This window comes from Carassius carassius, chromosome 30 (assembly GCF_963082965.1).
Source record: "Carassius carassius chromosome 30, fCarCar2.1, whole genome shotgun sequence".
NCBI classification, from domain to species: domain Eukaryota; kingdom Metazoa; phylum Chordata; class Actinopteri; order Cypriniformes; family Cyprinidae; genus Carassius; species Carassius carassius.
In genome coordinates this window covers 12,320,803-12,334,241 of record NC_081784.1, presented here as the reverse complement: position 1 = coordinate 12,334,241, position 13,439 = coordinate 12,320,803, and the positions used below count along the sequence as shown (strand labels likewise).

The 13,439-nt window shown below is 37.9% G+C and overlaps 1 protein-coding gene across 6 annotated transcripts in view; it reads left to right on the top strand.

Annotated features, from left to right (window-relative positions):
- Nucleotides 1-4,507: 4,507 nt before the first annotated feature.
- Nucleotides 4,508-13,439, top strand: part of LOC132110641 (transforming acidic coiled-coil-containing protein 2-like) — a 43,379-nt gene continuing 34,447 nt past the window's right edge. The window contains exons 1-2 of one of the 6 annotated variants that reach the window (XM_059517417.1): nt 9,080-10,576; nt 10,685-13,242. In XM_059517417.1, coding sequence (XP_059373400.1) covers nt 9,251-10,576; nt 10,685-13,242 — 3,884 coding nt within the window. In that variant the 5' untranslated portion in view covers nt 9,080-9,250. Of the gene's footprint in view, nt 4,605-9,065; nt 13,243-13,439 lie in introns of those variants that run through there. The other 5 variants (XM_059517419.1, XM_059517418.1, XM_059517415.1 and 2 more) reach the window with 5 other exon arrangements.

Below are 13,439 nucleotides of genomic sequence, written 5' to 3'. Positions count from 1 at the left end.
ATTCTTGAAATGAAATAAATGTACAATGCTGCCATGCTGTATGATATTAAGACTTGTCTTCAGAGAATATATAAGTAACACTTTAGTTGCGGAACCAATTCTTACTATTGACTAGTTTATCTTATAACATGCATATTATAGAATATGGGCAGTTTATTAGTACTGATAAAGCTCATATAGTCATTAATCATTCTGCTTGATCATATTTTAGAGCCCTTAATTAATCCTACCCAATACCTAAACTTAATAACTACCTTCCAAACTGATAATAAGCAGCAAATTAGGAGTTTATTGTTGCAAAGGTCGTAGTTAATAGTTAGTTAATAGTGAGAACTGGTCCCCAAACTTAAGTGTTACCAATGTATTTCTTTAAATACATGTGTATTTTGACTTACTGAATTAGGTAAAGATTTTTTTTTACTTGAAAACAATTGAAAAAGATTAATTAAAAACTTACTGTCAAGCCATTATTTTTTTTTTTTGCAGTCTAATAGTTTTATTTATTTTCTACAAATTTAATTGTTATATGTGTTACACAGTGAATACACTTTTATGTGTCCTAAAGAGGGATAATACTTTGGTCTGTTTTATAGTTATTCAAAACTGGACTGCATTTCATATAATTTATGGGTTGTGTGTGCGCATCCCACAACTATTTAGAGGTCAGTCTACTGTGTTGGGCTTATACGACTGCCATGGAAATCAGTAACCCTGCATAGCAAGGATGCATGGTAGTTAACAGCAGGGATTTACTGTAGTGGAGGACAATGTTGTTGCTTTTCAGGACCACTCATGCTGTAGTTCAAAGGACAAAGGAAGACAGTGGCCCCTTATTTAAAAAAGACAGCAGTGATTTGAGGTTACCCGTTTCATTCTCCAAAGGCCCCTGTGTGCCATATATATGGATCAGCAGATCTGGATGCCCCCATTGTAGCTTATATCCATTTAAATTCTAAACCAACAGACAAGTGTAGCTCATGCTCAATTAAGTTTTTTTAGGGCTTAGATATAGGTTCATAGCATAGACAGGAAACAGGAAGTTGTGGAACTTGAAACCAACCATGAGAAACAAGATCATAAGCAGACCAAGTGTGTTATTATTCTATTAAACTCAAGTGTAGGTGTGAATAAATGTGGTATAACAGCTTGAACAAAATTTCAGCGATTAGAAAAGTTTAAAAAAAAAAATATTTTTTAATGATCAAAGATTTAAGTATTTGATATATGCTCATGGTTTGGACATACTTGTGTAGTATATAAAGCATTATGGCTTTATAATTTTACAAATGTATACAAACAGTGGGGCTCAAAACTCTAAATGTCTAAATGTCATTTAAACCTGGAAACTATTGAAATGTTCCAATATTTGAAATATAAGACATTTTCTAAGAAAATTTTTGATATTGGCCCCTTTAACCCACATTTTAAATTCATGTACATTTTTCAGTTGTCTGAGAGTGCATGTGTAAACAGATTCTCAGGTTGGTGACAGGAAATTTTGGAGTAGTGTAGCAGACACTGGGTCATTTTTATATGAGGGACTGAGGGAGAGAGATTTAGGGATACAGCAATACAGTGCAGTGATTGTTCACCGCTGTGTAAAGTGCATCTTGTTCTTCAGGGGTTTTGCTGTTTTCTGTGGAAATCCAGTCATCTGTTACTACTTAATGTTACTGATATTTGAAACCCTTGTGTTTCCTCCAGTTTTGGTTAACAAATTAAAACTCTCAATTAGCTAATGGAATCCGAACCTTTGAGTTTGGCTGGACTTAGATCAGGGCGATTCATTTGATACTCTGACCTGATTCACATTGAGTTCAGAGAGTGTATAAAAAGTGACCTACAGCAGAGGTGGGAATGCACATGTATCGAGAGCATCTGATGTGTGTACAGGAGTCAAAGATGATCAAAACAATGGTTTATTGATGCAGGGTTTCTGTGTAATGCATCTCTAATGTGACCTGTGTTCCAGAGAGCCTGCAACATGATCCTCTTTTGCTGCACAAAGACTTTTCCTGTGAATCATACTGTTGATCAGTGAGTTTGTGTATGAATAAAATGAGGTTAGATTCTTGCTAATTTTAAATTAGAGTGATTATATCATTCAAATTAAGAGTCTAGACATGATCAAGTATGTATATATACATATATATGTATATAAACCCAGATTTGTGTTTGCTTCATTTTAGTACTTTAAAACATAGTTGGATAGTTGACAGTCATTATTTTATTTTATTTTATTTTATTTTAATTGAGATTTCAGAGTACAAGTACAACCCTGTGTGAAGTCTTTTTTTATTGTATTTTTTATATAAAATTTTTGCCATTTTAATCACCTAGTTAAATTAAATAGGCTTGCAGTGTGACACATGCATTCATAAATGAAATGAAATGCATTTAAATGTTACATGTAGTAAATAATCCATGTATATGGATTTACATTTATTTATTTATCTCTTTGGCCTGGCCTTTTACAAAATGCTTCAGAATATATTTAATATGCATCTAAAGTGCTCTGTGGTTAATGTAGTTCAGTTGAATCTTATTTCATCTAGAAAGAATAGTGGTAAAACCAGTAGTCAGAACAATCACTTAATTTGGGCACATTTTCCATGAAACAATAAGTAAATTAATTCTGTGGAAATTCACTATGAATCTAGAATTACCCTTTTTGTTTGCATACATACATATATATATATGTGTGTGTGTGAGTGTGTGTGTGTGTGTGTGTATCATAACACTTTACAATATGGTTCCATTAGTTAATGTTAGTTAATGTATGAACATGTCTGAACTGATCCTTAAGACCCAGCTGGTGTAGTCTATTCATTGAAAACATGTTTATTTTTTAAAGATTTGTCTAAAAGTACTGATGCCTCAAAGATAAATGATCAGGGTATGTAGCCTACTCTGGAATCACCTCATCTTTTTAATTTGAGTGACATGGAGGGTGTGTTTTCTTTTATTTTAAATGTCAAACCCTGTACGTTTCAAGGAAGATAATCTTTGTTTGAACAATTAACTTGTTTGCTGTGGCAAGTAAATCATTTTAGGTGGTGATTTGTGATCGCAGATTAAAAACAGATTGCACTCTAACTACTTTTGTTGTGTTTCTCAGTCTGCAGTACACACTGAAAAGGTAAGCCCACTGAAGGAGAAGTCTGCCACTGCAGAGAACGGATCTGTCCACTCTGATTCAGTCAAAGCAGAGGCACAGGTGTCTGCTGACGAAGAAGAAAAGGCGCAAAGACAGGAAGAGGAGGATAAAGAGGAGCTAGAGTTTCCTCATGATCTGCTGCCCAGCATAGACCTTGACCTGAGCACTGAGCTCAGTCTCACCTGGGGAACCTCGCTTGGGTAGGTCTCAACAATTTCTCTCTCATGCACAAACACAACAATTACCTCAGAGAACTGTGCTGAGGACTAGACCTGTCATCTAAGCTATGAGCAAGTTTCAACAGGACGGCTGATTCTTTTGAAAAGTTGTTCACATGATGCACATTTTTTCCACCTTCCGGTTATGTTTTTGCACACTGGTAAACAAAAAAACTCATTTGCAAGATTTGCATTCTGGAAACAAAAATAGAGATTAAAAAGGTGATAATGGGTAATGTGTCTATTGTAATTAAAGGTATGTTTTATCAAAAAAAAGAAAAATTCTGTCATCATCATTTATTATTATCATGCCAATCCTAAATGACTTTCAAGAGTAGATATTAAGAAAAATATCTCATACAGGTTTGAAACAACATGGGGGTAAGTAAATGATGACGTAAAGAATGCAGCAAGTTCATATCAGTCTCAAAACACAGAGAAGTCACAGATTAGATTGAACTCTCGCTCCCTCGTTTATGCTTCGAGTTACTAAGTCTCACAATCAAAGCAAAGCACAGGACTTATACTTGCTGGTACTTGCTTGGCTGGATAAACTCAATGGAGTGAGTTTCCATTGATCTCTGACTTGTTCCTATATGGAAAACTTGACTGAATGGACAATTGGCAGGTCTACAGTACAAAAGAGCTGTGAACCTTGCCAGCTGTTAACCTAGACACACTTCAATTTATATGATATAATGGAGGTAATGCTAAGTAAAATGAAAGGCTTGTTTGTAGTCATCAGTATTTTACATTATAAATTATATTATTTATACATGTATTATTCATTATATTTACTATGTAGTAGTATATAGTGTATATTACAGCAAGAGTTTTCCAAGTAATTTCTGCAGTTAGGTTTCTACCTAATAAGTTTCTATCTGTAGACATATGATAAGTTCTCGGAAATAAAAGTACAAAATCTGTGAATGTTGTGAATTTCATGTAAATAAATCATGCAATGCATCACCATAGCCTGATAGTGGACAAAATGTTTGTCCCAAAATGATTTTGATAAAATATGTCTTAGATTTCTTTTACAGCTTGATTATTAATTAAATTTCTTATTTATGCGGCTTATATTTATGGGTATTTGTTTGTGTATAGTTGTGAGCAGGACAGCTTGGGTGAAATGAAGGCTGTGCACTGGGTGGCACTGCCAACCCTCTGCTGGCAGGCTTAGAGCACTACATAAGGGCCAGTCCACCAGTAGTGGGCCTCATGAAGAGGTAACAGAGGAATAATTCAAATGGAGACAGAGAGATAGCAGTCAGACATTGTTAATTTGGCCAAAGTGTATTCATGTTTTTATAAATGTATTAGATTTTGGTGAGATCTCTTTTGTTCCATTTTGTTTTGGGTGTGACACTTGCAGTGAAAATGGAGTTTCAGTAAGCACAAAAACTTTTTACAGTTTAAAATGTGCAGTACGTTGTTAATCAAGTTTAACAAACATAAAAAAAGAAAATAAGAAAAACTGTGTAACCAATGTGCATTATATGTTTTTGGATTACAAAAAGATCAGTACCAAACATCAACTTTGACAGAAAAAAATTTAAGTTGCAAATACATCTTATTTAAGAAAAATAAACATACCTACTTAAAGTAGCCTACTGTATATACATGCTATGCTTTTATATTTTACTAATATGGAACAAAACTTTTTTTTTTAGGTTTATATAATGTAATCAGTGCATTTAAATGTAATATAAATGGAAAAGTATTTTTTAATTATATAATTTTATGTGTTTGCACAATGCAACAAGAAACAGCTTGCTTTTTAATGGTAAACACATTTAGAAATGTCTCTAAAACAGGTTGAACATGTTTCTGAAACATAATATGTATTTATATATATATATATATATATATATATATATATATAAACAATACAAACATATTTTATTTACATACATGAATACATCATCTGTCATGTTAAGTATTTAGGCTCAAAATGTTTTCACAACCTTTTCTTAACTGGAAAAACAAATGTATTTGTGCTAGCTGGGTTAATGGTCTTTTGAACATGTTTGCCCTTTAAAGCTGGTTGAGTTGGTTTGCTGTGAACTATACTAGCATTGTTTTTGGTTGTGCTTTGATCGGGGAGCTGACATAACTCTCTAACACGCATGAGAGGAAAGTTTATGGTTTACCACAATAGATCGATATACAGCTTGAGAGGTGTCCTCTTTAACAGGAAGCCACGTTTAAGTGAGGTGTACATATATTTGTGGTCCTTTGGTGTGTGTGTTTTTCTTTTTTAATTTTTTTGTCCTGTTGCGAGAGTTATCAACATCTGGCTGCAATTGTGTAGACTTGTGCAGACACAGACATATGAGGTCTACATTCATACTTGACATACCTGACATGTTCTAAGGGGGTACTTCGTGTAAAAAATGGCCTACATCATGTTAGTGTGAACTTTACATGTTTTTATATTATTTATGTTTTTATTAATATTAATATTTACTTATTCTAGATTGTGTTTTATGCTATAAAAGCTACATAAAAATGCTAAGGCAAGGGGAGAAATATTTTGGGTATTGAAATTCTGCCTGACAGTGCAGTAGGGAGTGGCTGCAGTTCTGTAATTCATTCAGACCTACAATATGACCTCAAGTAAGTTTTAGCACATACAAGCATAATTGCTGTAACTTAAACTGCATTACAGCTGTCTGACTTTCCAGTTATGCCAGAGAAGGGTTCTAAAAGTTTTTGTCGTGCCTCCTCTGTTATGGAGTGTCAGCTTCCAATCATAAACATTTATTGAAAAAAGAAAAAGACTGCGTGGTTGAGCCTGTCGTCATCCATATCAGCAAGTTTTAAGATCACATGGGTGATGTGGTCCAATCAGAGAAAAACCCATGAGAATCTGCTTTCTCATTTGTTTCCATTTGAGGTGAAGATGATTGATGCATTTTTAGTCTAAAATGACATGAGGCACAAATGTGTTAGGAAAGCTGTCTCCATTCAGTTAATGCCCCAGGAGGGACAGAAAGAAGCACAAGGTGAGACAGGGAAGCATGGTTGTCATATTAGATCAGCTTAGGCTACTTTATTGGGATGTTAGTCACTGACTGTTTTTCAGCTCTTAAACGTGACATGCAGAGTCACAGTGATTCACCAGGCTCTAAGATGTCTGCTGTAATAAGGTTGCTAGCAGGTTTTTTGGCTGGTGTTCTTCTGTCATTCGTATAGGTAGTCAGTTACAATACAGTAGGTCCTTAATGGGTTTCTAATAGCGTCATAATTCTTGATAGTGTTCCTGTAGCTCAATTGGTAGAGCATTGCGCTATCAAGCGCAAGGTTGTGGGTTCGATTCCCTGGGAACACATGATGGGTAAAAATTGATAGCCTGAATGCACTGTAAGTCGCTTTGGATAAAAGCGTCTGCTAAGATATTGTAAAATTTAATTTAATTTAATTTAATTTAATTTAACCTTGCTCTAAAACAGGATGTGATTTTTCTGCCAAGTCCATAAGTCTTTAGGCTATGTCTTTATGAATGCTTTTACTTAGCAACCACTCTCATTTCACCTTTTCAAAAGCATCTTGATTATATAATCTCATTGAAAAAGTAACATGATTGCAAGTGATTTATATTCATGAATTTGAAATAAATATAAATAACAAATTCTAACACTGAAGAAAAATAATATTTAGTTTCTTATTTAATTATCTAAACATCCTTAAAACAATGTAAATTTACAGAATAATGATAAAAATACTTATTTTTATAATTTTATATCTTGAATGACATTTATTAATTCCCAACAGTAATTCACTAAAATTGTTTAGATTTATGTTTAAAACAAAAAACACTCTCACAGAGGTATGAAGTATAATCTTAATTCAATATACAGTATATTATAAAAACAAAATGTCTTATCCTGTATTTTACTTTGTTTTAAGATGACTATTTTATTTTTGCAGTGTATTATTTTGCAGTGTGCGTGTGTGTGTGTGTGTGTGTGTGTGTTTATGCTTTTAAAGCGATTAGTTCTGCCTGTGCATTAACTCTCATCCTGTCTCTGGCATGAGGTGGAGTGGAGTGCTTTTGACTGTTTCTCAGAGCAGTTTTATTCTAATGTATAGAATAAACATTGATAGTTGTGATGGTGACCAAATTTCCACTGAGACCGCATCATTGACCCAAGCTCACTTATCTAGCAAATCTCAGCAACATGTTCTGTCCCTCAATCCTTTGGCTGCACAGAGGGATTATGAACACCAGGAAGCTTTAAGGGAATGTGAGGACGAAATGGCTGCTCTTGGCATATCCTGCCAAGCAGACACATGGAGTGCAGGTGATCTGGACAGGTGTTTCTCTGTAACTGTGCCTGAAAGTTATGAAAAAGATCAAACCGAGAAAACTGAAGCCAGAAAGGATTTTGGTTCATCTTCACATAAACCTGCCGAATTTCATGAAGGTTGCCATGGAAATGATGGAGTGCACACAAATGACTTAACAGCAGGTGAAGAGGAGGTGGTTAGCTTCGGAGATTATGTTCTAGGAAGAAAGCAAAGTAATACATGTGCAGCTGGATCTGAGGATGTAACAGAAAATCACAGAGAAGAAGGAAGCCAGCTGTCAGAGGCAGAACAGCAAACAAAGTTAGAGATAGAGACAAAAATAGACACAACTGAGAGCATAGCTGGTCAACAAAAGACACAAAGCATAAGGCCAGGTAATCAAACAACATCAGAGATTGATGTGGAAAAGGAAACAGTTACCCAGGAGCAATCAATACAATACAACATATCTGCTCTTCAAAATACACCCTGGAGGGTGAGAGTCCACAAGATGAAGACAGAATAAATGTTATATCAGAAACCCCAGAGAGAAGCAGGAGTAATACAAGAGACAAATCCTTTGAATGAAGAATATAAAAGTTCTCCCTAAGCTACAAAGATGATTCAGAATTCAGATGAAATAAAAATAGAGACACATAGTCAATTAGTGATTTACTGACGTGCCCATCAACAAATACAGATAAACATTCTGGTCACACGTTGCACTTAGAAGCTAAAATAAGCATACAACCAAATAAACAGAAACAGGTGAATTCAGGGACACATCAGTGGATAAATTAACAGAAGCAAACACAAAAGTAAAATCAAGCCTTGACCACCAAAGACAGGAATTAGGAATTAGAACAGCTGAGTCCTGAGGATAAACAATTGATCTGCTTCCCACCTCCAGAACCCGAAGCTCATCTTTCCCTGGCTGAGGCTCCACCTGCCCTGTTACTGGACTCCCCACAGGGGCCTGAGCATAATGATGGCCGGGATCAGACAGATGGACCCTGCAAATCAATATCAGAAGGTGAAACCATACACCACAACTACTGTACAACAGGGGGGGAAGCATGAGAAAAATGTGTCTGATGCATCTGCTGTTGTGATTGATTCCTGCCATGCTAAAACAGCCCCTGAACATATCCTCTGGAGCAGGAGAAGGGACCTCCTTTAAGTGGTGGAGCTGGCACACTCGCACCACTGTGGGTGAATTCACATGCTCTGAGTCGAGTCAGTATGAAGAGAATAGAAGGAGAAGGAAGAGAGTGCCCTTGAATGGGCTTCAGCAGAGTCCACTGCTTCCACATTGCTACAAACAACACCCACGACGCCGGAAATGATAGAGAGCGAGGGAGAGAAGAAGAGAGGTGATGTGTTCCAAAGTGCTGCATTAATATTACAAGCAGCAGAGAAAGAATCGGACGTGCTGGAAGCAGATGAGTCTCCGAGCTAAGAGGGAACAGTAAGTGAATTTATAGCTGAAAAGGTACAAAAATGCACCTCAGTAATTTTTCCAGACATTAAGTGCTCACCTGTTCAGAAAGAAGAGGCGACTGTGGAGAGCTGTGGCAAAAAAATGCCACACAACACAACAGAGAGTGAGAGGAAGGGAGGGGGTCTGGCGATCACACTCTCCCCAACCAGAGATAAGGATACAGCCACAGTCGATACAGAGGACAAAGCTCTTGTCACCTATTCCTCTCCAGGCATCCGTGGAACGTGTGACTGGAAAGTGGAGAGTTCACGATCAAAGGAGAGAAAAGGAGTGATCGAAGAGAAGGGGAAAAAGACAAGCGAAGGTGGAGCTCAGAACGCAGCACATGCTGGCAGGGTGTCACAGACAGAGGCAGCAACTGAGACATGTTCATCCCACTGCATCACAGCATCACCAGCAGCAACACAAGACCAGAGTGACCTCATCCATCCTGTCACAGCCGGCACAGCCCCGTTTCCTCGGAGCATCAGCAGAATAAACGACTGCGACTCCATCAGCCCATCCCCTCCTCTTTCCTACATAAACTCTACAAAGACAGAAGCACAGAGAGGGGAAAAGACTGATCTGAATCCGAGCCCAAGTGCATCAGAAGCAGAACTGCCAGGCACTGATAGATCACTTCCACCAGCAGTTTCTTTAGAAAACGAATGTCTCGCTGCGCAAGCCAGTGATCAACAGGTACAGAGCTCTTCACAGACTAGAACCACAAGCTGTGACACATCCATCAAAACAGAGACACAGCAACAAAACCAAGAAACAACTTCTACAGGTGAAGACACATCTCAATCAACTAAGCCACAAGTAAACATGAAGGAGATCGCCGCAAGTTGTATCAAAGTGGAAGGGCATATGTCTCCAAAAGGTATGCAGAACTCTTTTGAGAACCAAAAGGATGCAACATTGAAATGCCGAATGACTGAATGTGCCTCTCTGCCCCCACTGATGGTATTTGAAAGTCTACATCATCCAGTAAAAGAGGCTAGCTTCAACTTTAAAGGTTTTCTCAGCCTCAGCAAACCAGCACTTCCTCTTCAGACAGAATCAAACATTGACCAGAGAAATTCTGACCTGCATGGAACAGAAAATGAACCTACTGCCACCGAAGAAGGAGGTAAAGAGGAAAACAATGGAAATCAGAGAGGAAAAGTGGAAATTACATTTAAAGAGTCAAAAGACTGCAGGGAAATGACCAGTACACCCCAAATGCATGGTGAGACTACTGTAAAACCTGGAGAAAATGTTAATGTAATTGTTAGTAGCTGTAAAGACGATGGAAAAGCGACAGATGAATCTCCTGATGTCAGCAAGAGAAATCCCGTTATATTTTCATCACTGTCAGCTGCAGGTGATACCACCGGTGTTACTGAAGCTAAAGATGTGGTTAATGAAACTCTGGAAGATACTGAAGTAAGTAAAAAGAAACAAGAACATAAAGAATGTATGAATGTTACTCATATCACTCCAAATAATACAGATGAGTCAGCTTCCACTGAGAATAATAGTGTTTTACTACAGGATGTTTCTCCACAAGTGCGTCATAACAGCAGCCCTGCTGTGCATGGTGAGTGGGCTGATATGCCTGTGTCTGAAGGAGTTGAACAAAGACATACTGAAGTTATACTTACCACCAAGGAAAAGCTGGATGAAGAGATTGTTAAATCAAGGGGGTGTGGTTTACCTGAAGCAGGTGATATAGAACTAACATGTCCAGGTTATTCAGAGAATCTTGTGAATGACAGTCGAGAGCAAAAGCCAGAAAAAAGCACATGTAAAGTTGAGTCACAGGTAAAGACCAGCTCCATGTCTCCAGCAGCTGCCACAGACATAGACAGAATGTGCCCTTGCATTCAACCAGATAAGAAATTCAACAAAGAGCAGCCTACTACAACCTATGAGATGGTGTTTCTGTTCAAAGCAGCTGAGTGTGTAGACATGCTGCCCTATCAGACTGAATCACAGTACAGTAATGACCGGATGGAAAATGATGCAGCAGATGCTGGCGACACAACAGTCCCTTCTCTTCCTGCAGCGGAGACTACAGTACCAGCACAAAGGGATCTTTCCTCAACCACCACACAAAGCACTAACAGTCATGGCAGGGATGTGTCTGTCATTGTACTAAAGGCTCCTGGCCCAATACTGAGTCACTGTGAGTTCATGAATGACTGTGATATTGCTGTAGCAGGACCCAGAGAAGATTGCAGGGTGAACTGTGTGTTTGATCCTGACACAGATATTGTAAAGAATATTACAGACAAAACGAATCAACAGTCAGATGTGAATAAAGAGATGTTAAGATCTCAAAATGCAGATGATCCTCCCTACCCTGTTGAAATGCTTCATTATCAACCTGCTTTGACAATTCAACAAAGTCCTAATGATGAAATCAAATGTGATCCACTCCTGATGAACTTGGAGGACAATCTCGTTACACTTCTGACTGAGGATCCTGTTCAACATGTGTCTGTAGACAATGTAAAACTGAATAAAGATGTATCCAAAGGCTCCAGACAGATAATGGGAGGAGAGCAAAACAGGGAGTGTGTGCAAAAAAATGAGGTACACAATGTAAAATTAATTGCAGAAGAGGATAGTAAAAAGAGAACAAATAACTCTCAAGAACAGGATGAGGCTGCTGCAAAAGAAAAAGCTGATCAAACACGAGGAGAAAATCAGACATTAATAAATCTCTTCATTCTATCAGGAGAAAAAAAACTTGTAGATGAAACCATTCCTGAAGGAAGATTGGAGTGTATCCCTATGCCTGATCCTGGTTTAACCTCCAAAGTGATTACAGAGGAGGCTTTGGGTTGTAGAGGGGCACTAACTGAAAAATATTTTCCAGTCGTTGTTCAGACCCTGCCTGCAGTGGTGAATGCTTCACCTGACAGAGACCTCACACAAGATCCAAGAGGTTTGAGCCAGTCAGACTTGACATTTTCACAGTCCCAAGATCTCCAGCAGCAACATAAGTTTGTGAGTGAGAAAGAGTATATTTTTCATCCCTCTGATTGTCAGATCTCCACCATGACATCCTCTTTTTCTGCTTCTGTGCTCCAGAAAAGTATTAAAGAGGAAAAAGAGTTAAGTGTGGATCAGGCCTCTAAAGGTGCCCAAGAACCACTCCCCACTCCCCAATCTGAGACAGCCAGCTGGAGGATGGAGCAGCTTAATAGGCATTTGTCAGAGCAATTCCCAGATGGTACCCAAAACACAGAGGAGCAGGATACACAGTGTTCTGAACAGCAGCTCATGCCGGTACAACATGTAGGTACTTGTTTAGACACTGAAAACACAATCAGTACTATGAAAGAAGAAGACACAGTTTCAAATGGCTTACATCAGCGAGTAGGAATTCAAGAAGAGATAAGTAAACAGATGGCAAATGAGGAAAAGAACAAGGCCACTGAAAAGGATCACACAAAAATGTCCGAAGGGGCTGGACCTAAGTCTTCAGGGTCTGTAGAGATAAAAAACATCTACAAAGAAAACCGAAGCAAGTTGGAGGAGCAGTCTTTATTTTCAATAGTTGATAATGTAGACCAGCAAATTGAAGACGTTTCTAATGGGACACTGACAGAAATGAAACAGGTGGTATCAATGTTGTATCCTAAGACCTCTGTCTGCTTAGTGTCTGACCTCCAAGATTCCCTCCAGTTCCCTCCTACAGTCAATCAACAGTCTAGTCAGCATCCCACTAAGTCTTTTATCCAAACTTTACATCAAAACACCACAAATACAGTTAAAAGTAGCAGTGAGCAAAGTCCTGATATAGCAGATAACTCTCCTGGAGACACAGAACGGCTTCTAATCAATAAAGCAATACAAAAAGATGACAGTGAAGCTATTGAAGATGAAGTCAGAAAGGTGTCAAAAGCTGCAGTAGAACTATCGCAGGTTATCCACAGTTCAGACAGCCAAGTCCTTAGTGCATTCTTTGAACCTGAGAGGCCAGATACAGTCAACTCCTCTGAAGGTTCTGATTGGCTCAGAGCTCTGAAGGAGACAGCCTCCATGTCTCAGATCATTCCAGAGCACAGTGATGAGACTACTTGTGGATCTACAAAAAAAAGGTATTTTCAAATCGATGTTTGTTTTAAAAATTAGAGACAACAAGGCAATATGACTTAGTTGCGCTCAATGTTGAAAGAAATGTAGTGCTTTCCATTGACACTTGATACAAAAATGAATATTTTATGCTCATATGGTGTTCTGAGTGAAAATGGAGCCAAGTACAAGTACTACAGCCCATTATCTCCTGAGGGTGACC